The sequence below is a fragment of the Cygnus olor genome, chromosome 5 (genome assembly GCF_009769625.2).
Source record: "Cygnus olor isolate bCygOlo1 chromosome 5, bCygOlo1.pri.v2, whole genome shotgun sequence".
Lineage (NCBI taxonomy): Eukaryota > Metazoa > Chordata > Aves > Anseriformes > Anatidae > Cygnus > Cygnus olor.
In genome coordinates, this window is record NC_049173.1 from 30,908,794 (window position 1) to 30,936,494 (window position 27,701).

The following is a 27,701-nucleotide window of genomic DNA, read 5'->3' on the forward strand; positions in this document are numbered from 1 at the left end:
TGCGGGGCCGTGGGATGACCGAGCTGCCTCCGTGGCTTGCCGGCAGCTGGGCTGCGGTGTGCCAGAGAAGGTCTACGCTGTGTGTCTAGGTTGTGTACGAGGAGCTGGATTACAGCCTGATGCCCGAGTACCAGGAGGTGCCCAGCCGCACAGGTGGGAGCACGGTCGTCCCTGGAGCCTGGGGCTTTCCACATCTCTGGCCGAGCACCCAGTACCCCATTCTCCACCGCAGGCTCCCTGTCCAAGGGCTCAGGCATGAAGTTGCTGGATGACAACTGGGATGGGTACAAGGAGGAGAGCAACCCCGGAGCAATCCCAGGTAGAGGAAGGGGAACTCGGTAGGGACTGAAAGGCACAGGGGACCCAAGGAGAGGGGCTGCGGCCAAGCAGTGGTGCTGGGGAGGTGAGGGCACACGGCCCTTGCAGCTGCATCCTCAGCCCCGGCCCCTCCATGCCTGGTGCAGCCCCTCCAGCCCAGCCTGGGCACGGCCCCCCGGATGGCTACGACGATGCTGCAGCCGTGCCGGAGGAGCCCCCTGCTCCCCACAGCGGGGACGCCCCAGAGCAGCCCCACGGGAACACGGGCTATGACGACGTTGATGTCAGCACCCTGGGGACAGCGCCGTGAGGAGACCCTGGGGACATGGCTGCAAGAGGGGGCTCCGGCCCCAGGGAGGGGTGGCCGTGCCTATGGGGGGCACCCGTCCCTGCCCAGCCCTCAGCACGCTGCAGAAACGGCTCCATCAGCCCGCCCGCACCCATTCCCCAAGGTCATGACAGGGTCCTTGTGAAGTTTTTCAGCATGGCCTTTCTCTGCGCAGCGCTCTTTCCGATTAAAGCCCCCAAGTGCTTGGAACCTCGCTCCCAGCACCGGCGCCTCTCTCTCTCCTGGGTCCATCGTCCGTCCCTCAGGGCCACGGGGCAGAGCTGGGCCTGCAGGCACATCCCCACGGCTCTGGGCATGTGGGAAGGACGGGGAAGAGCCCAGGGCCTGGCCCCGGGGCCTTCCTTTGGCCCCAGAGCTGCACACTTTCCCCGCCAGGAGAACAGGCCGAGGGAAGGTCACGGCGCGTCCCAGGGATGTTTCCCCTTCCTCAGTATCCATAACTGAGTCAGCAGTGGTTCCTGCTGCTGGGTGGAGCCGCCCGCGAGGAGAGGAGTGCCTTCCGCCCCCCCAGCCTCCCCTTGCCTTCCCAGACCCCCCGCTGGAAGGGTAACCGGGACATAGCTCCCTCCTGTGGTGTGTCATGCTCCAGGAGGTCTCCGATCTTCAGGCTGGGCTTCAGCTTTCGCAGTGCAACCAGCTCCTGCAGTGCATCCTCATTCAGCGCCGACACAGTCAGCCTTGCATTGGAAGGAAAGAAGAAGCCTCAGTACCGGAGGTGAAGGGGGCACCTGAGAGTCTCCCCGTGGTACGCGTGGCAGGGCTCACCCCAGTGCCTGCAGCGGGCAGGCAGGATGCCTGAGCTGCCGCAGCAGCAGCACTGCCCCGGCTCCCAGCTCGGTGTCGCTCAGGTCCAGGCAGCTCAGGCTGCAGCTCTCCCCAAGGTGCGTGGCCAGGGCCTGGCAGCAGGTGCCCGTCAGGTGGCAGCTCCCCAGCCTGCAGGTCCAAGGAGAGACAGCAGTGGTGGGGATGTACCGGCAGTGCTGGAGCTGCTCGGGCTGCACAGGAGCACAGCCAGTACTGCATGCCCTTACCGCAGCACCCGCAACTGGCAGGCGTGATCCCGGAGCCCCTCGCACAGCAGCTGTACGCCGGCATCCCGCAGTCCTGTGTTGAAGGACAGGTCCAGCTCCTCCAGGTGTGGGCTGGTGCCCAGCACTGCAGCGAGGTCCTGGCAGCAGGCGCTGGTCATGCGGGTGTACCGCAGCCTGCGGGAGAGAGCCTCATCGGCACCGGTCCTCCCATGCCACACCCCATTGCAGTGGCCATCCCCAGCCCGCTGTCAGTGGGACAGAGGGACAAGGCCAGCCTGCACGACATTGTTGGGCACATCCCCAGCCCTCTGCTCCCCAAGCCTGGGATGTGTCCACAGGGACCTGCCAGGGACACAGCGTTCCCAGTGCCGCTCACCGTAGGATGCGCAGTTGGCAGCCAGGCTGCCGCAGCCCAGTACAGAGCAGCCGCACGCCGCTGTCACCCAGTGCTCCATCGCCCAGCTCCAGGCAGACCAGGCTGGGGTGAGTGGCCAGCAGCATCCCCAGGGCCTTGCAGCCACCCTCTGTCAATCCACACCACTGCAGCCTGTGGGGAGAGCAGCAGAGAAGCCAGCCAGCCAGCACGGAGGGACAGCAGCCACCAATCCCATGGCTGGCCACCAGCATGGAGAGGCTGCCCTCACCCTCCCGCATGGGTTCCAGCCCTTCCCCATCAGCACCCCCTGAGCAGGGATGGACGGAGGTGGCCACCCAGCGCCCAGGGGCAGGCCCCATACCTGAGGTTCTGCAGTGAGCTGTCCGCGTGCCCCAGTGCCTGGCAGAGTGGGTGCAGAGGAGAGCACAGCTCCTCCTGCCATGGGTGCTGCCTGGGAACGAGGGGACAGGTATGTCCATAATCTCCCATGATTCTCCCCAAGAATAAGTAAAACCCTCCACCAAGGGGCTAAACCACTAGTGAAGAGACATGGTGGTGTTCGGATGGAAAGAGGCGTTCACCATTTCAGCTTCCAAAACCCTTCTTTATGATGGAGAAGGGGAAATCTCTGTCATTTTGGCCACTGGAGCAGAGCGGCGGTACTCACCAAGGCAAGACTGTGGCCGGCTCCTCCCTGCACTGCTGCTGGTGGAAGGAGCAGCTCCGGAGGGTGACACTGTCCAGTCCATCCCACTGCTTAATGCAGAAACAAAGAGCCATCTGGTCGTATGGCGTCAGCTTGATGTCGTGCAAATCTATTCCTGTGAAACCTCCCAACACATTCTGCGCAAAGCTTTTTTCATTCATCTCGAACAAAAAGTGGAAAGTGTCCAACTCCTTAATCATCATAGCTTCACTGCGATGGGAAAGGCCTCTGTGTCTTGTCTGAAGCCACCTCAGAAGATCTTCCCGAGCTCGTGGTGAAATTCTGCACCCGATTCTTTCACCTGCGTACTCTATTGATTTGGGGTTTACCAGACCAAACAGGAACCGAATTGTTAAGTTCAAATCCTTCCTAGATTTGCTGTAGCTTTCTAACAATGTATTTACATTCTTTGCAGGGGCCTCTGGGTCACTGACAGTTTCCTCATCATCATCCAGGACATAAAACATAGCCGCAAAAAACTCATGGAGATGCAGGTGAGTGAAGCTGTAGACATTGCCTTGGTCTACGCCTTTCTTCAGGCTTTTCTCGTTGAGGAAGAGGGAGAGAAGGTCTGGCCAGTCCAAGCCACAGTCCTTGATTTCCCTTTCCTCAAAGAGGACCTTGTGTTTCCAGATGCCATCAGCAGCCAAGGAGCAAAGCTTGCGCAGGAACTGCTGCAGGTACTGCTGGGCATTGCTGCCTCTGCAATTCATTAACCAGGAGAGGTAGAACATGCCCATCCACGTGGTGGCCTTGGAGCACTCAAGAAGGTTGTTCTTCTTGTAAAGCTCTTGCTCAAGGATGGTGCAGATGGTCCAGCTCATGATGGGGATGACGCACAAGCTATAGAGGGTCTCATTTCCCCTGGTGAACCTGAAGGCCACATCTGCTTTATTGTCATTCTTGAAGTACCTGTGAAAATACTCCTCCCTTGCAGCTGCCGAGAAGCCCAAGATTTCCACGTAACACTCACCCTCCAGGCACCGCCCCAGGTTTTGAAGAGCCGTTGGCCTTGTGGTGATGAGCAAAGAGGATGCAGGGAGAACAGTCCTCTTGAGCAAGCTCATCAGCGTGGTTTCCAGTGGCTTTGCTTCCCTGGGGTCAGAGCTCAGCTCATCTTTGGGCTGAGCCAAAGGGAACCCCAGGGCCTCGAAGCCATCAAAGATGAACAAGACCTTCTCCTGATTCTCCAGGATACTTCCAGCTGGTATTCGCTGGTGAGGGCAGCATTTTGAAACCAGGTCCAACACACTCACTTGTTTGGAAAGGGAAAGCTCCTTGCAGTCTATGCAGAAGACATAGTCAAACTGCATGTAGAGGGCCCCTTCCACCCACTCCACCATCATCTTCCTGACCATCATCGTCTTCCCCATGCCTGGGGCACCCACCAGCACCACAGTCTGTGGTGTTTGCCCATCTTCATCAGGTTTAAACAGTGTCTGCGCGGTGACAGCGGTGGTGGTGTCGGCACATCCCCAGCTGACATCTGCACCTTCAGGCTCACCTCCGCGCTGGCTCCAAGGCTTCTTGGCGATAGTCAGGGCAGTGTAGCGGCTGCTCACGGACAGGTTCTCCCCTAGGCAGGAGTTCAGCTCTTTGTACCGGAGGAACTCTCTGGCCACGTGCTCTCTGTACTTCTGCTTGTACTCTACATCAGAGAGAAGCAGAGTCAGTGCCAAAGTGAGCCAAACTTCCTGACCAGCACAACTGTGCTCCTGACACACCAACAGTGTGGGACATTTGTTTCAATGGCCTGCCTCAATGCAAAATTCAGTTATGCATTTCCTACATGCCACCCATCAAGCCGCCTTTATTTTTCTGGGAATTTTTAATGGGAACGTCCCCAAAGTGTCCCCCTGTGTCCCCAGCTAGGAACCCATCTGGCAACCTAGGTCTTCTGGGCTGCAAGAACTGCTTGAAGAAGCACCACTTGCCCCTTCCAGGCATCCCCGTCCTTATCACCGTGGTCCTCTCTCTGCTGCTGGTCCCACCACTCCCTTAAGGGGAAGGGTGCAGTGGGAACCTGGCAGGATCAGTGGGACACCTTCACCTTTCCAGCCTCATCACAGAGCTGAAACCTGCTCTTTTACACACTTTTGTCTGTCTCCAGAACTCAAAAGACAAAGAAAATCAAAGTTTTTCCCAGTTCCTTACCCTTCACCTTCTCATCCAGGATTTTTTCAGCAAGGTCTCTCTGGTTCATCTCCTCAAACAACCCAATGGCGATGTCCACGGCGGCATCTTCCCCGTAGCTGTTGCCCATGCATTTGACAAGTGTGGAAGGGTGCGTGGCCTCCACCAGCACATCCTCAGGGATATTCCAGCCTCCTTCGGTATGAACACGCGACAACTTTGTCTTGAACTCTTGGAAGCCTTCAAGTGTGAGACCTTCCAGTGCACCTAAGAGGACGGTGAACGCACTCCCTTCTCCTGCCATCACAGGATATGGAAAATCACCTGCAAAAAAACAAGGCTTGGAAGTCAGCGCTCTCTTCCCATTGTTCTGGGACATGCCTGAGAACACATAAGCACTAAAAGCAGCTGGGCTGGTACGGAAGACTCAGTCTCACGGCCATTCAGAAAGTGCCAGGGTAGGGGTAGTGGTGTGAACTTCACCCGCAGCTGTATATGCAAGGGAGGGGAAGGGTTGCTGAGACGGGGATAGCTGCTGGCTCAGAGATTCAAGAGGAGAAACGCCTATGCAGAAAGGCAGCAAACCGTAGGGGACAAGCACCCAGGATATCACCCAGTGGCATGGCGCAGCACTGGAGGTACAAGCCATGGAGACCAACCTGTGCTTTCCCTGGGGCTGTGCCCACCTGGCTGGCCAGGACACTGCAGGAGCCTTATAGCCAAGAGCAGAACAGTGCTCAGCCCAGCAGCACATGGGGCTGGTGCTGGGGGGCGACAGGTAAACCCCTGGTCCCCCAGCTAGCCATGCCGCCATGTGCTCCTCCTGCAGCGGGGATGTGCCGGAAGGACCCAGGCAATGCCCAATGATGCATATAAGCAGGGCGTCATTTTTGAAAGGCGCCTGCGCATCCAGCACACACTTCCTCCTGCCCCAGCACCAGGCTGCACACAGGGACAGGGGCAGGGAGGGCTGGGCCCCTGCTCCTGGCCCCTTCTAAAGCTGGGGGCTTCTGTGCTGGCCCCGCAGCAGCTGGAAGAAGAAGGAAGCTGCAGGGGGTTGCTACTGCCTACTGCGGTTTCCACCCTGGAGCAAGGGGGACCTCACAAGGGGATCTGATCACAGGAAGTGTGAAACTGAGTTTAGATGATTGCCAAAAGAGATTAGGATAGAGAAATTAAAAATAGCTGTGCAAAATTGAGAATTAGACTGGGAGCTGTGAGGGAAGATGGTTACTGGGATGATATGTATGGACAGAAAGGAAAAAGAAGCTGGGAACAACAGCAGCTGTTGTTCTCACCTAACAGCTCTCCTGGACAGGGAGGTGCAGCAGAGGAAACCTTTCAGTAATGAGGGGGGCAGACAACAAAGCAGAGGAGTAGGGGGTGGCTGGAAATGGCAATGGTAGTGGTAGCACATCAGAAGAAATGGATTTTTGTATAAGTAATGCAGAAAACAGGAAAAGGCCATCATAAAGGGTCAGATGACAGAAACAAGCTTTAACAGAGACAGATACAGTGTACTGGAAACAGCCATCCCAGGAGGATCAATCCTGTGGAAAATCCGGTGCCAAAGCTGAAGTAATGGCACCTGCCAGTCCTCTGGACAAATACTTGTGGTCCTAAAGAAGGTGAGACTGCTCTGAGTAAAATTTTCAACAAATTTTGAAAACAATGTCATTGTTTTTTTAGAAATTATAAACCTAATTTTTCACTGTGGTCCATTAGCAAGGCTGACAGAAAATCCTGGCAAACAACGGTGGAGTACTGCCAAATAAACATGTTCACCATGAGAACGGCTCCTATTTTAGGGAGTGTGCCAGTGGTTATTGCTAAGTTACCAGAAGACAACAAGTGGTTTTCAATTATAGGTTCAACCATTTCACCACCATCCCACTTATTGAAGAATCATTTTTTCAGTGTTGCTCTTGCATTTGGACAGAAGGGATTAAAACCCTGTGCTGGCACTACAGGGGCTTCCCAACGTACTTGCAGGACACAGGCTTACTTCAGAAACATGTTCAAACTGTTGTCTCCAAAGAAAAAAGAAAAATCACCATCTTATATGGATGCATCCATATACCAGCATATACTCCAGCAACCAGAGCTGCAGAAGAAGCGAGAGTCATCCAACTTTTAAAATTAAAAGATGAAATAGGATTTGAAGTCCATTTGGAAGAGGCACAATTAAGTGCAAGCCCTGGCTACCTACTAGGAATTACCATTGGTGAGACAGGAAGAGAGAGGTGCAAGAATGGTTAGGGTTTGCATGAAATCAAAGCTTTTTCTGATCAAGCCCAACTCAGAACACCGTTAGGGGGATTTAATTTATAACGGCAGCATGCCCATAACTCTGCTGGTATCAGCAGGCTGTTGTGGTTTAACCCAGCAGGCAGCTGAGCACTACACAGCTGTTCACTCATGTCCCCCCACCCCCACAGCGGGATGGGGGAGAATCAGACAGAAAAGGTGAAAACCTGTGGGTTGAGATAAAGACAGCTTAATAGGACAGAAAAGGAAGGGAAAATAATGATAATAGCAATGATAAAAGAATATACAAAGCAAGTGATGCGCAGTGCAATCGCTCACCACCCGCTGACCAATGCCCAGCCCAGCCCCGAGCAGTGTCACCACTCACCCCAGCCAACCCCACCAGTTTTATTGTTCAGCATGATGTCGTATGGTGTGGAATGTCCCTCTGGCCAGTGTGGGTCAGCTGTCCTGGTTCTGCCCCCTGCCTGTTCCTGGTGCACCCCCAGCCTCCTCGCTGGCAGAGCAGCCCCAGAAGCTGGAAAGTCCCTGGCTGTGTGAACACTGCTTGGCAAGTACTAAAACATCAGTGTGTTATAGCATTATTCTCATTCTAAATCTGAAATACAGAACCATACCAGCTATGAGGAAGAAAATTAACTCTATTCCAGCTGAAACCAGGATACAGACCATCATGGAATTTCCTGGTTAAGCCTCTGGAGTGGAGGTGGAGCAAGGGACATGATGATGCACCAAAGTAGTGGGAAAATGCTGCTCTAAAAGCCTCTGCACCAAAACAGCCAGTACCAGAAATTTCAATAGGAACTTCCTCATCAGCTGCTTCTAGAGAGCTGAAAAATTAGTTATAGAATCACTTGGGTTGGAAAAGACCCTTAAGATCAAGCCTAACCATCACCTAACACTACCAAGTCCACCATTAAACCATGTGTTGAATACCTCCAGGGACAGGCCACCACCTCCCTTGGCAGCATGTTCCAATGCCTACCAGCCCCTTCGGTGAAGAAATTAATCCTGGCATCCAATCTAAACCTCCCCTGGCACAACTTGAGGCTGTTTCCTCATGTCCAGTAACTTGTCACCTGAGAACAGAGACCTACATGCTCCTCACTACAATGTCCTTTCAGGTAGTTGTCCTTTCAGTTGCCCAGGCAACTGAATATTAACATTAATTGGTATTAATATTAATATTAATTGGTATTTATTAATATTAATAAATATTACTTTGTATTACTTAATATTGATTTTAATTAATATTACTTGGTATCAATTAATTAATATTAATTGGTCGAAGAGTTTCCATACAGACCTTACAATGACCAGATCTCAATCCTGCCCTGCCTGAACAAGCTGCAGATCACACTGTTGAGAAAAAAACCCAGCTGCAATCATTGGCTGTGGATACAGGTGTACTAGTAATAAACCAGAGGTACACTTCATCAATGAAAACACTAGATATGAGCAGGGAAAAATAGTCTTCTGTGCTGCTATTAATAGAATAGGAGAGCAAGTAGCATGGAAACTATCAAAAACTCACACCCACTAAGAGTACAGACGTTATTAAAAGAAGAAACATCTAAGCAGAACCCTTTGCATCTCTTCTTGGACTGTGATTTATTTATTTATTTTTTTAAATAATGGAATAAAATAGGGAGGTGTGGTTGGAGAAAGGGAGATAGAAAACATATGGCAGGAAACAAAAATGATATTTCTGGTAAGCTCAGAAAGATAATGGAAAGAAGATATATGTAATGCATGTTAAAGCACATGGGAAGACTGAAAAAAATACATAAATATTTTAATAAGCCAGATCAGCTGGCTCAGTTTAACTGCTGCAGTCTTGAGACACAGGAGGGTTTGCAGCATCCTTGCTGGACTCAAGAAGGTAACCTGCCTTTGGTAGATGACGAGAGATGAAGAACAGTGAACACAGCACTGGCTCACAAACCAGGCCACTAGCTGTGTGTAGAGGTAACTAAACAAGCCTCAGCTGCCAGATTTTGCCTGTCTGGAGCTTTGTTTTATTTCAGTTTAACTGGAGTAGTCAGTAATTCCTGCAATAGGATTTTTCATGATTAGATATCTAACCTGTGCCCTGATGTGGTCTTGCTTAGCTTGGTCTAACTCCTTAATGCAATAATAATAATTTAGGATCCGAGAATAAGAACTGTTACAGCTCTCAAGGGAACCCAGAGAATCATGGCATGGATGGATCCACCCAGGCTGGAGAGTCTGCTACAGCGTTAGAAAAATGCTCTAAAATTATAATAACATGATGATGTTGGGTTTATTCATTTACAGGATCAGCCTCAAGGGACAAGAAGTTGCAGTGAAGCAGCTAGAATAGTGACAGAGATGCTAAATCCTATAATGGTCCCTTAAATGAGGCAGATGCAGGAAGAATTTGGGAATGGGGTAGGGGAAGGAATCAAACAAGGAAAAAAAAAAAACAAGTTTGAAATAGAGAGAGAGAAGCTAAGTGCTAGAAGTATTTAATTAAAGACAGAATTGTGGATTAAGCATATACATACATGCAATTACAATGATTATAATCTTGCTCATGCTAACAGCAAACACATGGCTAACTAGGTGTGGAGGGGGAACCATCCATCATTTTCAAAAGATTAGGGGGAGGCATCCAGAAAAGCTTTTTAAAGAACAGAGACTGAGAGAAATGCTGCTTTGTACCCCTTAATATATCCTGCTAACCAGTTAATTGCATTTTTGCAAAGTTTTGTCAATTATTGTAATCATAATACACTCTAGAGGTAACATGCTTATACATATGATTATTGCAGAGCTAGCCAGTTATGACATGAAGTACTACAGTTACTATATGAAACCTACAGCACAGGCCTAAGGTCCAAGCAGGAAGTAGAATTAGGAAGAGGATTAGAAGTGAGGTTACAAGATAGGGCTAAGGTCTTTCCTAGAGTTAAGGCCAGAAAAAAAATTTGCTGTAGCATAGGTGCAACGCCCCTCCCAGAAACAGACTAAAAATAAGATTAAATATACACCTGAGAGGTTCAAGAAAAAGATGTAGACTTGGCAATGTTATGATGATTGAATTGATGATCTCAAGGCTCTTTTCTAACCTAAAATAATTTTATAAGCTACCTATAATACAGAATTAAAATCCATACAGCAGACAGCACTAAAAACAAGGGTACATACAAGCTCCTTTTTCCTGTACCCACCCAGCCTGGCTGCCCTGCTCAGAGCTTCCTATTGTGCCATCCTCCAGCCCACTGGGCATCAGATAGGTCTGGGAACAGCTGCATCCCTCGGGAAGCCCAGGGCACATCCTGTTCCTTCCTAAGGATGCTGCTGCTGCTGCTGAGCCCCTGTGCTCCCAGGAACAGCAGTGGAGCTTACAGCAGGGGCTCCCCAGAGCCAGGGATGTTCTTGTCCCTGCATGCTGTGAGCCCAGGGGAGGAGGAAAAATCATCAGCATGGTTTTTACAGTTCCAGTTTCCATCTGACCTTGAAGGAGCTGCTTTCACCTTGCTGCATCTTGAGCTGAAGCACTGCTTGCTGTGCTGGCACTCTGCTTTCTCTTATGCTCACCCGCTATTTGTTTAATGTTTGCTTCAAATGTGGGCAGATGTTTTTTTCTTTAAAGTGGGATTTAAGCAGTCTGGGTATTTTTTTAGGCACGCTGATATAGCTGAGATGCACACCAGCATAGCCAACCTGTGCATATTGGCCCCTCTTCCTACAACTTGCAGGAGTAAAATCTCTTAAAATGCCCAGGCTCCCTGCAAAATCACATTAAGCTTGTCAGTGGGTCCTACATAACTGTATGGAGAAAGATGGACAAGCACTGCAGCCCTTATTTCCCGAGCAAATCAAGCTGAAAGAGCCATAGACAGTCCCAGGACCTGGCCATGGGTAAAAGCAAGGTTTGAGCCCAGAGATGTGAGTGTGAGGACTGTGGCTGGAGGAGATGGGGGCTGGGGCAGCAGAGGGGCGGCCGCTTGCTTTTAAACTGGGAGGATTCAGGGAGAAGGGAAGAAGAGCTGGCACAAACCCACCTCGTTACACAGCGTTTTAACTTCCTCCCCTGCACTGTGCACAATATCTCTGGCAAGACAGCTTGCCACCCCTTGTGGGATCATCATTCTCAGAAATCCTTTATCCTGGTGCCATAAGCCCCCAGATCCTCCCCCCCCGCCTTCTCTATGCACAGAAAAATCCCAGATTACCAGGCTGCCCCCCTCCCATTCTCCCCAGTACATTTTCCCCTGTTTGTGGCTACAACTTGCTGCAAACCCAGGTGGGGTTTGGAGGAGCAGAGGAGCAGACAGGGTGCTCAATGCTGCAGGGACAGCACCAAATTGCTCAGCCCTGAGAAATGGGGATGTGAGACAGAGCTGGCATGCCTTATTCCCCCTACCCCCCTCTCATCCCGTCCCCCTCCACAGTCCCAGCCCTTCCTGCCCTATTGGAGCATCCTCCCCCCTCCCCTGCTCTCCATCTTCCTGCAGTCTGCAGAGCTGCATTGTGGGAAACTCCCAAGTTTTTTCCACCCCCCCCCCCCCTTCCTCTGCCTCCCTCCCTCTTCTCTGCGCAAGAGCCAGCTCCGAGGTGCGACTCGTAGGGCCGGAGGACAGGAGGTAAGGGCTGCTGCTGCTGCTTTTCCCCCCATGCCCGCCAGCACTGGGGAAGGGGCAGAGCTGCCGGGGTCCCTCGCTATCATCCAAGAGCTGTGCAGTGTCTGTGCTGCGGGGTGGCTCAGCCAGACAGCCACGCAGATCTACCTGCTCAAGGTGAGTGTCCGCCTCTCTGCAGCTGCGTGTGATGGAGGCCAGGGGCTGCCATGCCGGGAGCGAGAGCGCCCGCCCGTGTGTTTTTTTCTCCCCGTTAACAAATAATGATGTTTTTAACCCAAAGCAGCGAGGGCGGGTGGCTCTAGGCAGCCCCTTTCCCCACACCTTTCCTCCTGCTCCCTGAAGGTCAGGCAGCCAGAGGAGGAGGCATTTCCGCAAAGGCAGAACCCGCCGGCCTCCGCGTACCTGCCGCAGCCTCCGCACGATGCACCAGGCTGGCCTCACCAGGACTGAGCTCCCTGCTTCCAGCCTCTGGGGAAGCTGCAGCCCCGGGATGGAGGCTGGGGACCTGGTGCTGTTCCGGAGACAGAGCTGGCTCCGGGCATGGAAAACCAGAGCTGACTGTGTCCCGGAAATGGTACGGGCAGGAGGAGGTCGCTGCAGCACTTCGGTCTCGGCAGGAAAACTGCAAACCTCCCTGGAAGGCTTTCAGCAGGCTTCCAGCTGGGTTTCCTCTCCTGTCTGCCCGCACGGTGTTATTCACTCGCCCTTTGCTCTGTGTCGATGCGTTAAAAGTCTGTTTAATCACTTGCAATCCTGAGGCAGGAGGCTATGCAAAGCGAGCGCTGCTGCTGCCTTGTTTTCTGTGTTAGAAGCTGTGGGTTGTTGGGGGGGGGACAAAGGGGGGGCGAACATCTTTGATTACAAATGGATAGCCTTTGATATACTCCCCTGCTTTGTGCTGGAAAGCTTTTTACAAAGGAAAACCTGCCCAAAATAAATAGAATAAGCACAAAATGGAGAGCTGAAAGGCAAGGCTGCCTATTTCGGGCTTTGGGGAGAAGAGTGCACCAAATGAGCAGGGGGAGGAGGACACCAGACCTGGGCTTCTGCCTCACAGTGTGTACAGCAGGCATGAAATGCAAGGGGGAAGTCTTGGGCATGTTGGTCTGTCCTTGCCCCTGTGTGCATCTGTGCCCCATACGTTTGCACTGACCTGTTGATTTGTTCCCTGCTCCTGTCCGGGGTCTCAGTGACCATCAGGTGGGGGAAGGAACCTGATTTTTACCTGGGAATCAAGGTCAGCCTGGGAAAAACTTCAGCAGTGGGGTGAAAGAAAGAAGCCTGATGGCAGCCCAGTTTTCCTGGGTGGGGCTTGGGCAGGATGCTGTCGGGAGAGGGAGGATGGACGTAGCTGGATGGAGCTCCCTGCTCTGTCTCGGGACTGACCTCCAAAGTCTGACCTTCACAGCTGTGACCTTCAGCAGTTTCCATCTTTCCTTAGCCACAGCACCGAAAACTAGCCCCTCACCCATGGTATTGCTGCAGAACAGTGGGAGAAAAATCCAGAATTCCTCTGAATGCATGTATTCATCCCTTGGCTGGCAGACAGCCACAACCGTGGGCTTGCCCGGGTGTGCTGGCCCCATCCGTGGTGGGGGGGGATGGGGGTTGGACAGCTCTGAGCAAGCCTTTCTATGCAGGATGTACTTGGGGTGTCCTTCCCCGATCCTATCCAGCTTCTGCAGGTGGCAGGGAGGGACAGGAGAGTGCTCGGGTTTTGGTGGTGGGCATTTCCCTGCAGGGCGCTAGGAGCCTCCCCAGAAGGTCCCTGCTGAATTATCCCCTGTCCGCCTGCAGTGGCTTTTTACATTTCAGCTGCAAAGCAACAGTTTTTAGGCTGATGCCTGCAGATCTGCAGGCCGTGAGATTCAGACCTCGCTGCATTTGCACGTTTGTGATCTCTTCACTGGCCATAGCTGAGATGCAAAGGGGGTGATGGCAGGAGAACCTGGTGCAGTCCCGCATCCATCAGAAGGATTCGTCAGGGTGCCCATAAGATTAAGAGAGCTGTCAAATCTGCTGCTGCTTACTGCAGTGCCTGGGGATATTTTACTGTGTCAGAGGCGGCCCTTTCTTTTTTTTTTCTTTTTTTTTGATTATTTTCTTTTTATTTTCTGCTTCTCTGTTGCATTTGAGCGAGAAATGGTACTTGCTGACTGTCAGGATGGGGCCTTAACAGCAGCACTGGGAGGGTAACATGCACCATTGGCACATTGCATACCACACACACACACACACCAAAATAAAATCCAGAAAGGCAGAACTGCAAAGCTTGGAGGAGTTGAATGTGCTTGGATGATTTATTAGGAAATCTGACTTTTTGCATCCGGGTGCTAGCTCCTGGATCCTTGAGAGGGGCAGCACCCTGATTTGGAAACACCTGTCCTCTTGGCTAAGGCAGCTTCTCAAGTGCTGGAAGGTTCAAGGTGAAAAACTGGGCTTTGTGGTGGGGACAGCAAGGTGTCCGCTCTTCTCTGAGAGGTGGCAAGGAGGCAGAAAACATTTGCTGACAACGTTATTCCTGAGATGGCATTGCAAAGCCAGTGTAATGCAGAGAACGGAGACTTGCCCCGTGGTCCCTGCCTGCGTGTCAGGAGGGATGCAATGGGGAATTGCTCAGCTATTCCCTGGGGAGACCTGAGGTTTTTTGGGGTGGCAGTAACCTCCGTCATGGAGCAAGCAGCTCCCTGAGCGTGAGGCTGAGCAGAGCAAAATGTGGTGACCTCCAGGTGATGGAGGTGGGGGTGCAGAGCTGTGAAGCTGGGGTTGAAAGGTCAGTAAGTGGCTTCCCGGTAGCAGTGCTGCAATGGGAGGCTGCTGGGTCAGCTTCAGATTGGGCTTTCATGCTCTGGTGTCCTCCCTGCAGATCTCACAGGAGGTGCTGGCTTGTTCCTGGCAAGGGACGTGCACCTTTCAGTGCAGCAACTTTTCCCCGGTGCCACTGAGCTGCTGGTATTGACTTGCTTGGCTCCAAGAGGGCTGGAAAAGCACGATAAAAAAACAAAATGAGCATGCTTGCAGAACACCAAGTGTGGCAGAAAGCTGAGACAAGGGGAGCTGCCCAGGGTAGGATACAGGCGTGCTATAGCAGTGTGGGATGCAGGCTTTGGTCACACAGACTGAGGGCACGGGTTTCAGCAGGATGTGCCCAGAAGCATGCCCATCAGGCTGGCTGGGTGATGGCTGAGGTCCACACTGCTGGCTGAGCATCTTCTGCTGCGTCTCCTGAGTTGTTCCCTCTTGAAACTGCTCCCAGGGCTTCAATCCCGTGTCCTGCCAAATAATGCTGTGAAAGGAAACCATCCTGGCTGGAAAGCACTTCCTTTGTTTCCCCCAGACTTCTGTCTTGGGGTGAGCGGTGCTCAGCCTTGCATCAGGGAAAGGCTTGGGTTCTGATACCTTGTGGTTTTGAGTGGTAAGAACTATGTTTTTTTCCACTAGAAAAATGGAGATATGAAATGAAAAGCAACGTTTGACTCTGCGTCCAAGGCGGGGACAAGCCCCAGGTTAAAGCTAGGGCAGAACACAGCCAAGCGAGATGCTCTGAAACTCTTCTGGTTATCTTGGCCCCTCTCTGGGGGTCTGTGTGCTGTGCCATGACCCTGAAAGTCTGGGCTGTGCAGCACAAGGCCTATTTCCAACCTAGTCACAGCAAAGTATTGTCAGATTTTTATTCTAGAAATGGTTTTGCTGTAAACTGTGGCTGAGAGCACAGCTATTTCAGCTGCACGTGAGGGCTGGTGGCACCTGAGTAGGTGACCAGGAAGGTGACAGCTCTGCCATGTGTGACTTCTCCTGCCTATGGCAAGTTGGGTGCACAATGGGTCTAATGCAATAAAGAGTCCAAGACAAAATCTTTTATTTCTTGCGGCTGTTTTGGTGCTGCTTTCCCTGTTCCCACTATGTCCTGGGGCAGCTGCAAGCCAGGCCACAAGAAGAGGGTTTTGTCTTGCTTTTGTGTGTGTACCAGCTCAGGGCACCAGGCAGTGAGTGGTCTGGACAATCCGTGCCCCTTTGGGACCAGGGATGGAGGAGGGAGGGAGTGCATTTGCCAGGGTTTTTTTTTTTTTTTTTTTTTTTTGGCAGCAGCCTGTGCATTTTTAATAGAATGATGGGCAGGAAGCTGAACTGAACTAAGTGCTCTCCAGCCCATGATGCCACAGAGAAATGGATGGGTTTGTGGCTGTGAGGTGCCCTGGGTGGGAATCATGTGGATGGTGTGGCAGGAGATATGTGGTGAGTCCCCTGTACTCCCAGAGAAAGGCAGGGTGGGACAGCAGCCAGCCTCCCTTTCCTCTTGGCACTGCAGGTTGAAGGACAGGGTTTATACCTCTTTTTATTTTTATTTTTTGAATTATTTTCAAACAGGGTAAGAGAAGAGAGCTGTGATTTGGATTTTTTTTTTTAATTAAAAAAAAAATAAAGCCCTTTGAGGTAGCATGCTGTGTCTCTTTTCAGTGCAAAACTCCATCTCCAAGAATAAAATGTCTGCCACGTCTGTTGTGGCGAGAGCTTTGGGATCAGGGCAAGTGTGGCTTGCAGGAGTGATGCCCAGTTCAGATGTCATCTCCCATGGAGGCTGGGGACCATCCAGCAGCACCCGGGCTGCTGCTGGCAGGAGTGCATCAGGGCTGGCCACTGTGTCTGGAAGCTGTGTGGGGATCCGAAATGCTGCGTCACCCACGTGAGAAGCGTGGCCAGGCTGTGTCAGCATCCTCTGAGAGGACGTTGGTGTGCGGGCTGCAAGCTGGGGCTCTGCCCGGTCTCTCTGCAGTTGCTCAGTTGCTCAGGTCTGCATCCTGGTCCCTTTGCAGATGCTGGATAAGGACAGTTTTGCGGGGCTGTGCAAGCCCCTCCTGTTCCCATACCCTGCCTTGGTGCTGGGTATAATGCAGTTTCTGAGCACCAGGGTGTCCTCCCAGGCTAGGGGAGAGGTGGCACTGGTGGCACAGATCCAGCAAGGCTCAAGGGCCATCGGATTTTGGGTCTCGGTGCAGCTGCAGGACTGACGCAGCCGTGGAGCAGAGGCTTTGCTTTGATTTGAAGCTGCTGCTGCCTGTTAAAACACTTTCAGCTCTCTGACACTCTCCACGTCAAGATTGAAAGGGCTTATTTGAAAGGGATGAGGGGAGGGATGCGGGGAGTAGCAAACGGCGGGTTGGGAAAAGGACTCATAAATATTTCATCAGAGTGAAGTGGGTCAGTGGCGTTTGCTGTAACTTGGCGCTGCTGTCTCTGAGGCTTTGCTTCGGGAGGGCTGGCGAGCACAGCTGTCTCCCTGCACAGCTTGGTCGTGATGCACCGGGGCTGTTAAAAAGCATCTATGGGAAGCGATTCCTGCTAAGGTTGCATCTGCGCTGCGTTTTTATCACATTTGCTGTGCATTGCGTCAGCGATGAGGGTCCAAAATAGAAATAAAAACCTCCCTGGGGAGATGCCAGCCAAACAACACAAACTTCTTACGTAAAGCCCTTCCAATATTTATGGCAATACTGAGAGGTACTGCATTACCTCATCCATCACCACGGCACCTCTTGGAGATAGGAAAAGGCTTAGTCACGCTACGCTGCCGTCACTTATCTTAGATGCTTGTAGGGCACCTCGCCACCCTTAATGTGTCTATTGCCACAGCAGCTCAAAAAGGGGGAGAAGGACCATTTGTGCTATAGGGTGCTGGAGGGTTGAAGCTGCCCAGAGTCACGGGAGGAGACTGGGATGGGGTAGAGAGCTGCATCCAGCTCCTTCCAGCCCTGCTGAATCCCCCTAGTACAGCAGGGAAACAGGCACACGTCCCCAGGGCGCTTCCCAAGGCTCCCCAGGCTGCATTACTCAGGGGTTAGAGAAGAAGGTCAGTATCCCAAGTGTGGTCCCCTTGGAGCCACCAGCAGCTCTTCACTTCCATGGGGAAAAACCTTGCCTATCTTTGGACTCTTTTCCCTAATGTCACACTGAGTCCCTCTGCGGACCTGCTGATCCAGCATGAATCATCAGGCCAGCCTTGACGATTGTTGTTGGCTTTAACCTGATGGATGGGCAGAGCAGAGGGGAAGGACCTCCTTCCACCATGCTACAGGAATATCTCTACCACTTTTGGTGGTGGTGCAGTGGTGTTTACAAGGAGCCAAGGTCTAGGTGTGCAAAAGTTAGGAGGCAACATGGGAAAGGAGGCCTCCTTGCTTCCTGCTGAGCACAGCTGCTGCATGAGCTCAGCCTCCCACAGACCAATTATTCCTTCCCAGTTTGTTCCTTCCCAATTTGTTCCTTCCCCATCACACCAGCCGTCCGGCTTGATTGCAGGCTGAGGACAAGCTGCCTCGGTGGAAGAGGTGAGCGGGTTCCTAGGATGTCTCGGGGAGGGGCATGAGACAAAAGTCTATTGAACGGCTCGGGTGACTAGCAGGAAAAGCGTGAAGATGTGATGCTTCTCCTTGGGTGTCCAGAGGTGGTGGGATGTGCTGGTGGCTGATACAAACTCTTGGCTGAGCCAATGTCCGCAGAGGATAGCAGAGGTGCTGTGTCTGAGCCAGTGGGTTTTCAAGGTGAATCCCATGGGGAAAAAGGTAATGCTAGCCTGGCTGTGAGTCAGCAAGCTGATTCTAATTTCTACCTTAAAATGTCTGAAGTGGTTCCAGCCCTGTCCTTAGTAGCTGTGGAGGGACAAATCCTCCTGATTTTTATTTTTTTTTAAGGTGGGATTTTGATGCTTTCCTATGTGACGTTCACTGGAGATAGACAGGACTTCACTCCCTCCTGCAGGCTGGTCACTTTGGCCTATGCCCCCTCTTTTTCTTAACTCACCTCCAAGCCACTTTGGTTCATGGGGAGATTTGGCAATGGACAATTTTTGGGAGAAGAAAGGGAGGTGAGAGTGATCTTGAGCTTCAGGACCTGAGGACCAGCACCCCAAACCCCACTCCCATGGCTCTCTGAAATAATCCCTTTCTCCAGGGCAATGTTCTTGACTGCAGCCTATTTCTTCTGCTGCTAGAAGATGACAAGTGGCAATGAACCAGCATTGCCCTGTGGCCAGTAACATCAGCTGTCTCCATGGAAGACTTGTCAGGATAGGCTATCTTTTATTTGGCACTTTCATCAGCACATCATGAGCTGATCTTAGCCAGGTGCTCCAGCTGATTTTCCTTTGGCCACCTCAGCCAAGACCTCTTTGGTGATGGTAATGCTCAACATGGCCATGCTTTCTTCCATTGAGGGTCTGTACTGGGTTTACGTGGCAAGGTTTTGGTAGCAGGGGGCCATAGGGGTGGCTTCTGTGAGAAGGATCTAGAAGCTGGCCCATGTTTGGTAAGGGCCCCACTGCTGACCAGAGCTGAGCCAATAAGTGATGTTGTTTTGCACCTCTGTGAGAGCATATTTAAGACAGGGGAAAAAAAAAACGCTGCGCCACACACAGCAGCTGGGAGAGTGAGAGGAGTGAGGAACAGCCTTGCAGGCACCAAGGTCAGTGAAGAAGGAGGGGGAGAAGTGCTCCAGGCACTGGAGCAGAAGTCTCCTGCGGCCTGTGGTGAGGACCATGGTGAAGCAGGCTGTCTCCCTGCAGCCCATGGAGTACCACGGTGGAGCAGGGTTCCACCCTGCAGCCTGTGGAGGAGACCACGGTGGACCAGGTGGACCTGCACCGACGGAGGCTGCGGCCTGTGGAAGACCTCTGCCGGAGCAGATTCCGGGCCGGACCTGCAGCCCGTGGAGAGGAGACCACGCAGGAGCAGGTGACCTGGCAGGAGCTGCTGCCCATGGGGGATCCAGGTTGGAGCAGTTCTCTCCTGAGGGATGGACCCCATGGTACGGACCCATATCTGGAGCAGTTCTTGAAGAGCTGCTGCCTGTGGGCAGCCCATGCTGGATCAGTTCAGCAAGGACTGCATCCCGTGGGAGGGACCCCACAGCACAGGGGACGAGAGTGACCGAAAAGGAGCAGTGGAGAAGAAGCGCTATAGACTGACCATAACCCCCATTCCCCCGTTCCCCTGTGCCGCTCGGGGGGAGGAGGTGGAAGAGGGTGGATGGGGGGGAAGGTGCTTTTGGTTTATTTCCTTTGTTTCTCACTTCTCTAGCTTGTTAGTTAGCAATAAATCTTACTATCTCCCTATGCCGAGTCTGTTTTGCCCGTCACGATAATTACTGTGCGATCTCCTCGTCCTTATCTCAACCCTTGAGCCCTTTTCATCGTATTTTCTCCCCATTCCTCTTTGAGGAGGGGGAGTGAGAGAGCGGTTGTGGTGGAGCTCGGCCGCCCAGCCGAGTAAAACCACCACAGGGTCTTGCACAGGTGAGCTCAGCCTCTGATATGACATTGAATCAATTTCCATGAGGCAGTGAAGGAGAGAGGTTGGGAAGTGCAGAGGTCACACAAAGCCAGTGTCAGCACTTGATCCCCCCAGAAACACCACCATTTTCTAACAGCTTGGTCCCTCAGCTGTTTCATCTCATAGGTGCCTTACCTTTTGTACTCAGAGCAATGCCGCTTTTTGTTTTGGATTTTTTTCCCCTTTTGGGGAAGTTATATTTTCAAGTGCCTCTTTGAAGTGGCCAAATTCTAACTTCCCTGTTTATGTGCACGGTCTGCCACAGGAACAAAATCTGCAGACTTCAGGCTAAAATTACCTGCTCTTCACCTACCAGCTGGTGCGTGAACCTGTGATGGTAATTCAGTCCTGTGAGCTGCTTTTGGCAGGTGCAAATTGCACTCGCCAAAGGGAGGATCTATCTGAGAAGAGGGCCATTTTCTGTTCCTTAGAAATCTGATTTGATCTTAAATGGCCAAATGCAGGTATGGCAGCTGAAAAACAAACAAACAAACAAACAAACAAAAAAACCTGCCAACGGTGTCTGGGAAGCTCTTGAAACTAATTGGTGTTCGGCATCTATCTCACACACCGAAAATGTTTTTCTGTGCAGGTCTAAGAGCAATTAACTGAAGGATATGATGAGGTCTCTGAGTGCTGTGCTCTCATGTTCAGAGCTGTCCCTTAGCTTCGGGAATGAGGGACCCACGCAGCACGTCTCCGCAGCACTGCTGGCTGCTCTCAGCTCACTTCCAGCTATATCGTGTCAGAGGGAACCGTGGGCAGCCTTGGCTGCACATCTCATTTCCTCGCAGAAGACCTCTGTCCCTTGAGAGCTAGCGCTGAGCAAACTGCTTGCCATGCCTGGCCCAAGCAGTGTGGAGCTGCTGCTTGGTCCTTGCCATGGTTCTGCTGCTCCAGGCGGAGGGGTTTGGTGGCTGACAGTGGAGATGGGGCAGGGAGAAGCATTAATACTTGTCTAGCCCTACGGACCCAATTAATTCATCACCCAAAAGCCAACACAGGTCATGCTACTTAACTAGGGGTAGAGAGAATGGGGTTTTGGTACTTATCACTTTTTCTTTGTCCCAAAAAGGCAAACCTTTAGGCATTTCTTTTCCAGACAGGTAAGGATGACAAAGAACTGGAGGGGAGGTTAAGGAATAAGATTTGAGGATTTTTAAGGTCTTTTCTGCCAAGCGTGGCTCTCTTGGTATGGCATTGCTGGAGGTCAGGCATGGCCAGTAGCTATTTCTGAGGCTAATGTTTTCAATTGCAGCACACCTGGAGTTTGTGGGTCAGCCCTTTTGGTCACAAGTATAAATTCAGATGCATGACCCCACTGTGTCAGCTGAATTGTTACCTGCTGACAGGCTACAACGGTCTGAGTCAGTGTGGCATTTGGGGACCCAGTGGAAATGGTTTGCTTTTTCATGAAGTGTGGGTGGGAAACTCCACGTGTGAACCTGTGCTCAGCACTGCTGTGACCCCACGCACGTCTGTGGGGTGCAGCTTCCCACCACACCCTGCAGCAACTGCTCCTCCTTGCAAAACTGCTGGGTTTTCTTTCTAATTTGAAATAGCAAGGGGATGATTATAGGGCTCAGGAATGAGGCGAGTCTCCACAGAGGGAACAGAACCTATTGGTGATACCTCACAGTGAAGCTAGCAGTGACTCATCTGCTCCATTTGGTGCAGAACTGATGCAGCATTTCATCTACACACACAGGAGGCAGATGAATAGATGCATTTGCTAATTTGATGGGGAGGCAAAAAGGTGCACTTCAAGGAGCCAGGGAAAGCTCTGCCTTCCCCTGTTGCTTTGGATGGGACCAGCTCATTGCAACTGATCAGTCTGTACTGACCTGGCCTTAATGCAGGAACTAGAACCAGCCCAGGAGGAGCGTGGTGGCTGTGTGCTGCAGGAATTTGGAAGGTTTGTCTGTTCCTTTTTCTCCTTAATTGCTGGTGTCATGGTCTCTGCTCCCCCTTCCCAGCCTGGGGAGGAGCTCATTGGCTGCCAGCAAGTGGAAAACTCTCTGAAATGGCAAAAATTGTTAAACAAAGAAATAGCATCGGGGGAGGGAGGGAACAAAGCCTGTTTCTCAAAAAGCCCTATTCTCCAGTGCTGCTGCTATCTGTGTGGGAGGCAGGGAGGGAGCTGGAAGGGGGAGGAATGGGTAGACAGGCAGAGGCAGCAAGGGAGGAATAAGTAGATGTGATCGGCTATGGAGAAGAAAGAGCAAAGGTGGAGAGACTGGCCATTAGAGAAAAACTTTGTGTGATGGAATGAATGAGGGAATGGGAGGAGGAGAAAAACCCTCACAGCAGTGCACTCACACAGACTTAATCTTTTTGAAAATGAGGAACACCCACATCGGGTGGAAAAGAAAGGTGCTACAGAAGTGTTTGAAAATGAGCACACTCGTGCCCTCGAAAGCACAGGACTGGAAAGGGGAAGGAGAGCCAAAAGGAAATGTATGATTCCCAAGGTAGGGAGTCTGGGAGGCAGCTGATAACACCCCGAGGAGGATTAAGAGCCTTGCTGAAAGAGGATGAGCTGCTCAGGATGAGTGCCCTGGGTCTGGAGGAGGAGGATGACAGCTACTGGTGACTGCAAGCCAGCAGGATGCTAACCCTGCTAGCAGTGCCACTGCCACCGGGGGCAGAAGGGGTGCTTGAGCTGCTCGATGCTGTTTGACAGCATCATCCTGACCAAGCCAAAGGGTTTGGAAAGGTGCTGGGCAGATCTGTGGCCCAGATTTTAATGCTTTGTGCAGACATAGCTGGAAGTGCCTGCAAGGGAGGGGGAGTGAGGACAAGGTTTCTTTCTTGTTAACTGGGTTTCAAGAAGGCACGGATGATTTCTTTAAATCAGTACCCAGTGCATTGCAAGGGGCCAGAGGTGTTTGCTTTGTCCTTTCTCTGCTGCTTTCCTGGCTGGACAAGCAGATGAGGCAAGGGGTTGTTGACTGGAGAAGACATGAGAGAAGGTCAGAGAGCCTGACGGATACTGACAGCTTTGGGATCAATTTTGCAGGATGTGCAGATTATGCTACATTTGGAGTCTGGCTTGGCAGAAACAAATAAATGCAAAATGTGTTCAACATGTTCACATAGTCCAACAAGGACTGCAGGACAAAGCTTCCTGGCGGCTAGTCCCACTGGTGGCAAACTGCTGTCAGAAGGCCTTTCACATGCACACTTAAGAACTGCTGATATTGATTTTTTATTTTTTTATTTTTTAGTTTAGTTTGTTTTTTAACGCTTTTAAAACCTTTTCTTATTAGCATAAGGAGCTTGCATTGCTTTTAGTGAAAACTCACTCAGAAATCAAGAAATTCTTTAGTGAGCTGTTAGTGATGGTGCAGGGCATGGTCACGGGACAGGGACCATGGCACAGGGGATGCTCTGAGGAAAAACAGCTCCAAGGAGTCTGGAGTCCAGATCTGGTCAGTCAGGGCATGGGGGAGAGGGAATGGGTAATCCAAGGTATCTGCACTGCTCACAGTCCCCATTTCTCAGCAAAGAGGTGAATTTTCTCATTCCACAATTTACACACACACCCCACTTCTGTACAAAACCATGGGCTGCGTATAGCTTTCCTAGGGAAAGCAGCAAACATTTAATGGGAGCATCCTATGACTGCACAATGTGCGAGCAGCCCAGCTAAATGATTTGAAAGACACTAAGTAGGTAATTTCATATTTATGTTACGATGAATCTGACTCTCCCTGCTTTAAACTCAAAGCCTGCTCCCGTTGTAGGCCTTTCTATTTCTTTGTGGTCTGTGTCATCATTGGACCAGATGTAAATTGAGGATAAATTTCTCCCAAACCTGAGGAGCAGTGCCTTGTGAGTGGCTGTGGAACCATAGCATGTAGGAATATGGCTCTGGATGTACTGAGCAGAAAGTTATGAATGGTCTTTGGAGGCACTAGGAAGGAAAAGGTGAGGCAGGTGGCATTGACAGAGATACTACAAGCGAGCAAGGAAGGTAAAATATCCTTGCTCCTGACAAAGTGCATATGCTTACCCACCAAGACCCAGGCCACAGAGAAGGTCTTAAGCTTGGTGAGCACCTGCAGTGGTGTTTGTATGCTACAATGTGCATATTGAAATTATTGATCTCATCCCTAAACTCCAATAAAATCCCTCACTGTTACCTGTGAGTTATTTATTAGAGCTGATACATCTTCAGTGAAGCATGAGGGGAGAGTGGAGGTAGTTTGGAAGGACACCCATAGTAGACATGGCACGTGTAGAGCAGCTACGTGGGAATTTGCTGTTTTTTTAACTGAGTGAAGAGCTGGTCTGATTTATTTATTTATTTATTTCCCCTGGATAGAGCTTGGAGCTAGACTGAATGGCAAATTCAAGGGAAGACTAGCAACTACCCTGCTTAAGCCCTGGGTGCGGATTATTTGTCTCTTTTCAATTATTTACTTCAAAGCTGGCCAGCTTGGATCATCTAATGTCTTTTGGAGACTTCAGGCCCCATCTCACCGAATAACTGCTCAGCTAAAACTCATTTGCCCTAAGGGAGGTGTGTAAGGAGGGTCAGTGAAAAGCCTTCTGGAAGTGCACGTCCTATCGCCATGCTACAGGGAGAGCTGAGATCTCTCTCCTGGTCTAACTACCAACCTTTCTGATGGCTGAGAGTCATCCTAACCTTTGTATGAAGGGACTGAGTTTTCAGTAGGGCTACGATAGTGTGGATGTGTTCAGCATGACTTGAGCATGACAGTACAGACAGATGCCAGGGCTAGCTTGGGTACTGGAAGTGATCTGGCTACCCTTGCCTGGAGCTTAGCACGTGTTATTTAATTTCACTGAGATGCTGATGGACATCTCTTGCATATTGTGTATCCCCATTCTGAGGCTGCAGCTCAGAACTTTGCTCTTCAGTTGGATTTTAATTCAAATTTCAAGTTAAATTTTTGGTGTCATCCAGAACATCAGCTTTCATAGGCAGGAGGCAGGCTGGGGAGGAGCTGACTTGACTGGGATGTGGTCTGTAAGGGCTTTACCTGAGCAGGAAAATATTCCCTGTTCAGGGGAAGTATATGGCATACTAGTATCAAGGTCACAAGCGTGATGCAGCATGGGAGCTGTGGACTTGCATGACTCCAAGGCTGCAGCTCCCCCAGTCAGCTCCAGTTCACCAGCACCGGCGAAGATGCTGGCCATCACACAAGAAACAGTTCCCAGGGAGACCAGGAGAGAGGGCAGTTTCTCGCCCAAGCAGGAAACTGTTGTTTGGTTTTGCTGTGAACCCAAACCTGGCATTTCTGAGTAGGTTTCCTCCAGGCCAGCATTTCCGCCTACATGGAGATTAAAACACAGCATTTGTTAGCTTATTTCTCTGAAGAGGCAGCAGCACAAAGCACTGCTGTCACCCTAGGACCTTCTCTGTCTATCATTAAAGGAGAGATCTGCCCTCTGAGCCATTATGGAAGAAACATCTACCTGTAGGGGTTCTTGAGGAGCCTCTTTATTTCTAAACCCAGACAGCTAATAAGCTTGTATTTCACTTAGCAGGCAGAGCACTCTCAGCAGGCCCCTCCAGCATCGAAGGTCAGCGGGGAGGTAATGAAGCAGGTGACTCAGATCTGACTGCTGCCTCCTGTTTATTCACTATTTCCCAAACCTGCCGTGGTGCTGTGCTGCTGGGGGCAGCCCGATGGCAAGCTGCCCACAGCCGCCTCTCCTTCTCCCCTGCGTGCAGGGACGTGCCTGTGGGAGCTCCATCTCCCACCTCGTCCTGCCCAGACCGCTGCCTAGCGAGGCTGGTGTGGATGATGTTTTTGCTGTGTTTTTTCTGTCCCTTTGAAGCCCGCTCTGCCTGCTGAATTATCGGGATGCAGCCGTGCTGTTTACTGCTTTCGTCAGCTCCTTGGGGAAAATGGCTCCAGCTAATCACCTGCAGTACAGCTGGCGTCCTGCTCAGCTCTGTAGGCGAGCCCAGCTAACCACTGCAAGGAGGAGACAGGAGTGAGAACTCTCAGTCACTGAAATCCATTTTTTTTTGCAAATCCGTGCAGACACACTGGAGTCAGTACACCATTTGGCAGCAGCTGGCCCTTACCTTGCCTTACAGTAGCATTGCTGACAGCCTTGTAGCTCTGATACCCATGATAATTGAAGAGCTAATCCATTTTAATTCTGCAGTCCCTGTCTAAATAGAGAGTATCAGACAAGATCACATTAACCAGTTGTTAAACTTCACATGAGATACTGCTGCAAAACAAGAAGGGTAGAGTGTGAGTTACAGGCAGGGAGGAGCTATAGATCTGCTTCTCCATGGAACAAGATATTCTTACCTTACCCAGGAGGAAGGCAGCTGTGGAGAGCAAATGAAAATTAAGATTTATTTGGTTGGAAGTGAATACATCTGGTCACTGACAAAGGGCATTGTATACGTGGCTAGGATTGGGTTGTCTCATGTGGAGCATAGCCATGGCAGCACTAGGCGATGGCTGGTGTGAATGTTTGGTGTTCTCTCAAGTGCAGGCACTGCAGTAGATGCCTTGACTGCAGCTCACAGTTACTACATGAAGAGCCAACAGTTTTCCAGTTTTTCTGTCCCTCTCCATTGCTTTCAGCTGGGATGTCACTGGCTTGCTCTGTCTTCATTCACCTCTCAATGCTCTGCTTTCTCTTCCAGGTGCTGTAACATGTCCAGGTAGGACACCACCAGTGTGAACATCATCCCAAGACAGTCACTCCAAGCCATCCCTCTCAGGTGGCTCCTCTGCTTCAGCCAGCAGCCAGACAAAGGTGAAGACCTGGGATTGCTCCCCTTGTGAGAGGCATCCAGTCGCTGCCCACAGCACTCGTAGGGATGGATTCCAAAGGCAACGTCCGAAGTGGAAACAAACCCGACGCCAAGGCCCCCAGCTCTGGAAAGCCAGAAAAGCCCAGCCCCGTGCCTGCCACGAATGCAGACAAGAAGGAGACCCCCAAAGAGCAGCCTGCTCCTGCCGCTGCCACCAAGAAGGCAGGCAGCGATGCTGCCGTCGTGAACAACCACAGCAACCTGAAACCCAGCCCAGCCGCCACGGAGACACAGGAGGCCACCGGCCAGTCCCCTGACTCTGACCACAAGGGAAACAGCTCCGAGGAGTCACCAGGCAGCATCTTCGACAACATGAAGCCCTTGATCATCATCGGAGGAGTGGCAGTGGCTGCGCTAGCTGTGATTGTGGGAGTGGCGTTCCTAGCCCGGAAAAAATGAAGACCAAGGCAGGGTGGGCTGAGAAACCCAACCCGGCTGTACAGCTCCTTTTGAGACAAATGCATGCAGAAAAATTCTATACATATCTATATATATAGAGCGAGCTAGATAGGTCAACAACAAACACCAACCGCAAATCCAAGAGTCTTGTTCAAGACAACTGTGCCAGTTTGACCCGATGTGGGTAACTCCATGCACTCAGTGTGTTCTTTTCATGTAATATATCTTGGCTTATACCACTGTGTATAGATAACAGCTTCTCCTGATCGGTGTAAACGACGGTGTCCCCTCCCCTCCCCGCTGTCCTCTCTGGGAGACACCCCCACCTCTCTTGCAGTCCCCTGTTCTCAAGTCCAAAGTGTTCTTTGTC

The 27,701-nt window shown here is 51.4% G+C and overlaps 2 protein-coding genes across 6 annotated transcripts; one reads left to right on the plus strand and one right to left on the minus strand.

The window, feature by feature from the left end:
- Positions 1-93: 93 nt before the first annotated feature.
- LOC121071723 (NACHT, LRR and PYD domains-containing protein 12-like) lies at positions 94-12,459 on the minus strand. Of its 4 annotated transcripts, XM_040560305.1 has the most exons (9): positions 12,194-12,459; positions 11,939-12,038; positions 4,935-5,237; positions 2,742-4,428; positions 2,436-2,525; positions 2,075-2,245; positions 1,699-1,872; positions 1,433-1,600; positions 94-1,344 (listed from the first exon to the last, which is right to left on the minus strand). In XM_040560305.1, the coding sequence occupies exons 3-9, from the start codon at positions 5,215-5,217 to the stop codon at positions 1,113-1,115; spliced, it is 2,805 nt and encodes a 934-aa protein (XP_040416239.1). In that variant the 5' UTR covers positions 5,218-5,237; positions 11,939-12,038; positions 12,194-12,459; the 3' UTR covers positions 94-1,112. The 4 variants fall into 4 exon arrangements, with proteins under 4 accessions (XP_040416239.1, XP_040416238.1, XP_040416237.1 ...); XM_040560304.1 differs by lacking the exons at positions 11,939-12,038; positions 12,194-12,459 and adding an exon at positions 8,488-8,535; XM_040560303.1 differs by lacking the exons at positions 11,939-12,038; positions 12,194-12,459 and adding an exon at positions 5,573-5,748.
- CEND1 (cell cycle exit and neuronal differentiation 1) lies at positions 11,641-27,701 on the plus strand. Of its 2 annotated transcripts, none has more exons than XM_040560307.1 (2): positions 11,641-11,794; positions 26,762-27,701. In XM_040560307.1, exon 2 carries the CDS (start codon positions 26,939-26,941, stop codon positions 27,329-27,331), a length of 393 nt encoding a protein of 130 aa, XP_040416241.1. In that variant the 5' UTR covers positions 11,641-11,794; positions 26,762-26,938; the 3' UTR covers positions 27,332-27,701. The 2 variants fall into 2 exon arrangements, with proteins under 2 accessions (XP_040416241.1, XP_040416243.1); XM_040560309.1 differs by lacking the exon at positions 11,641-11,794 and adding an exon at positions 21,782-22,030.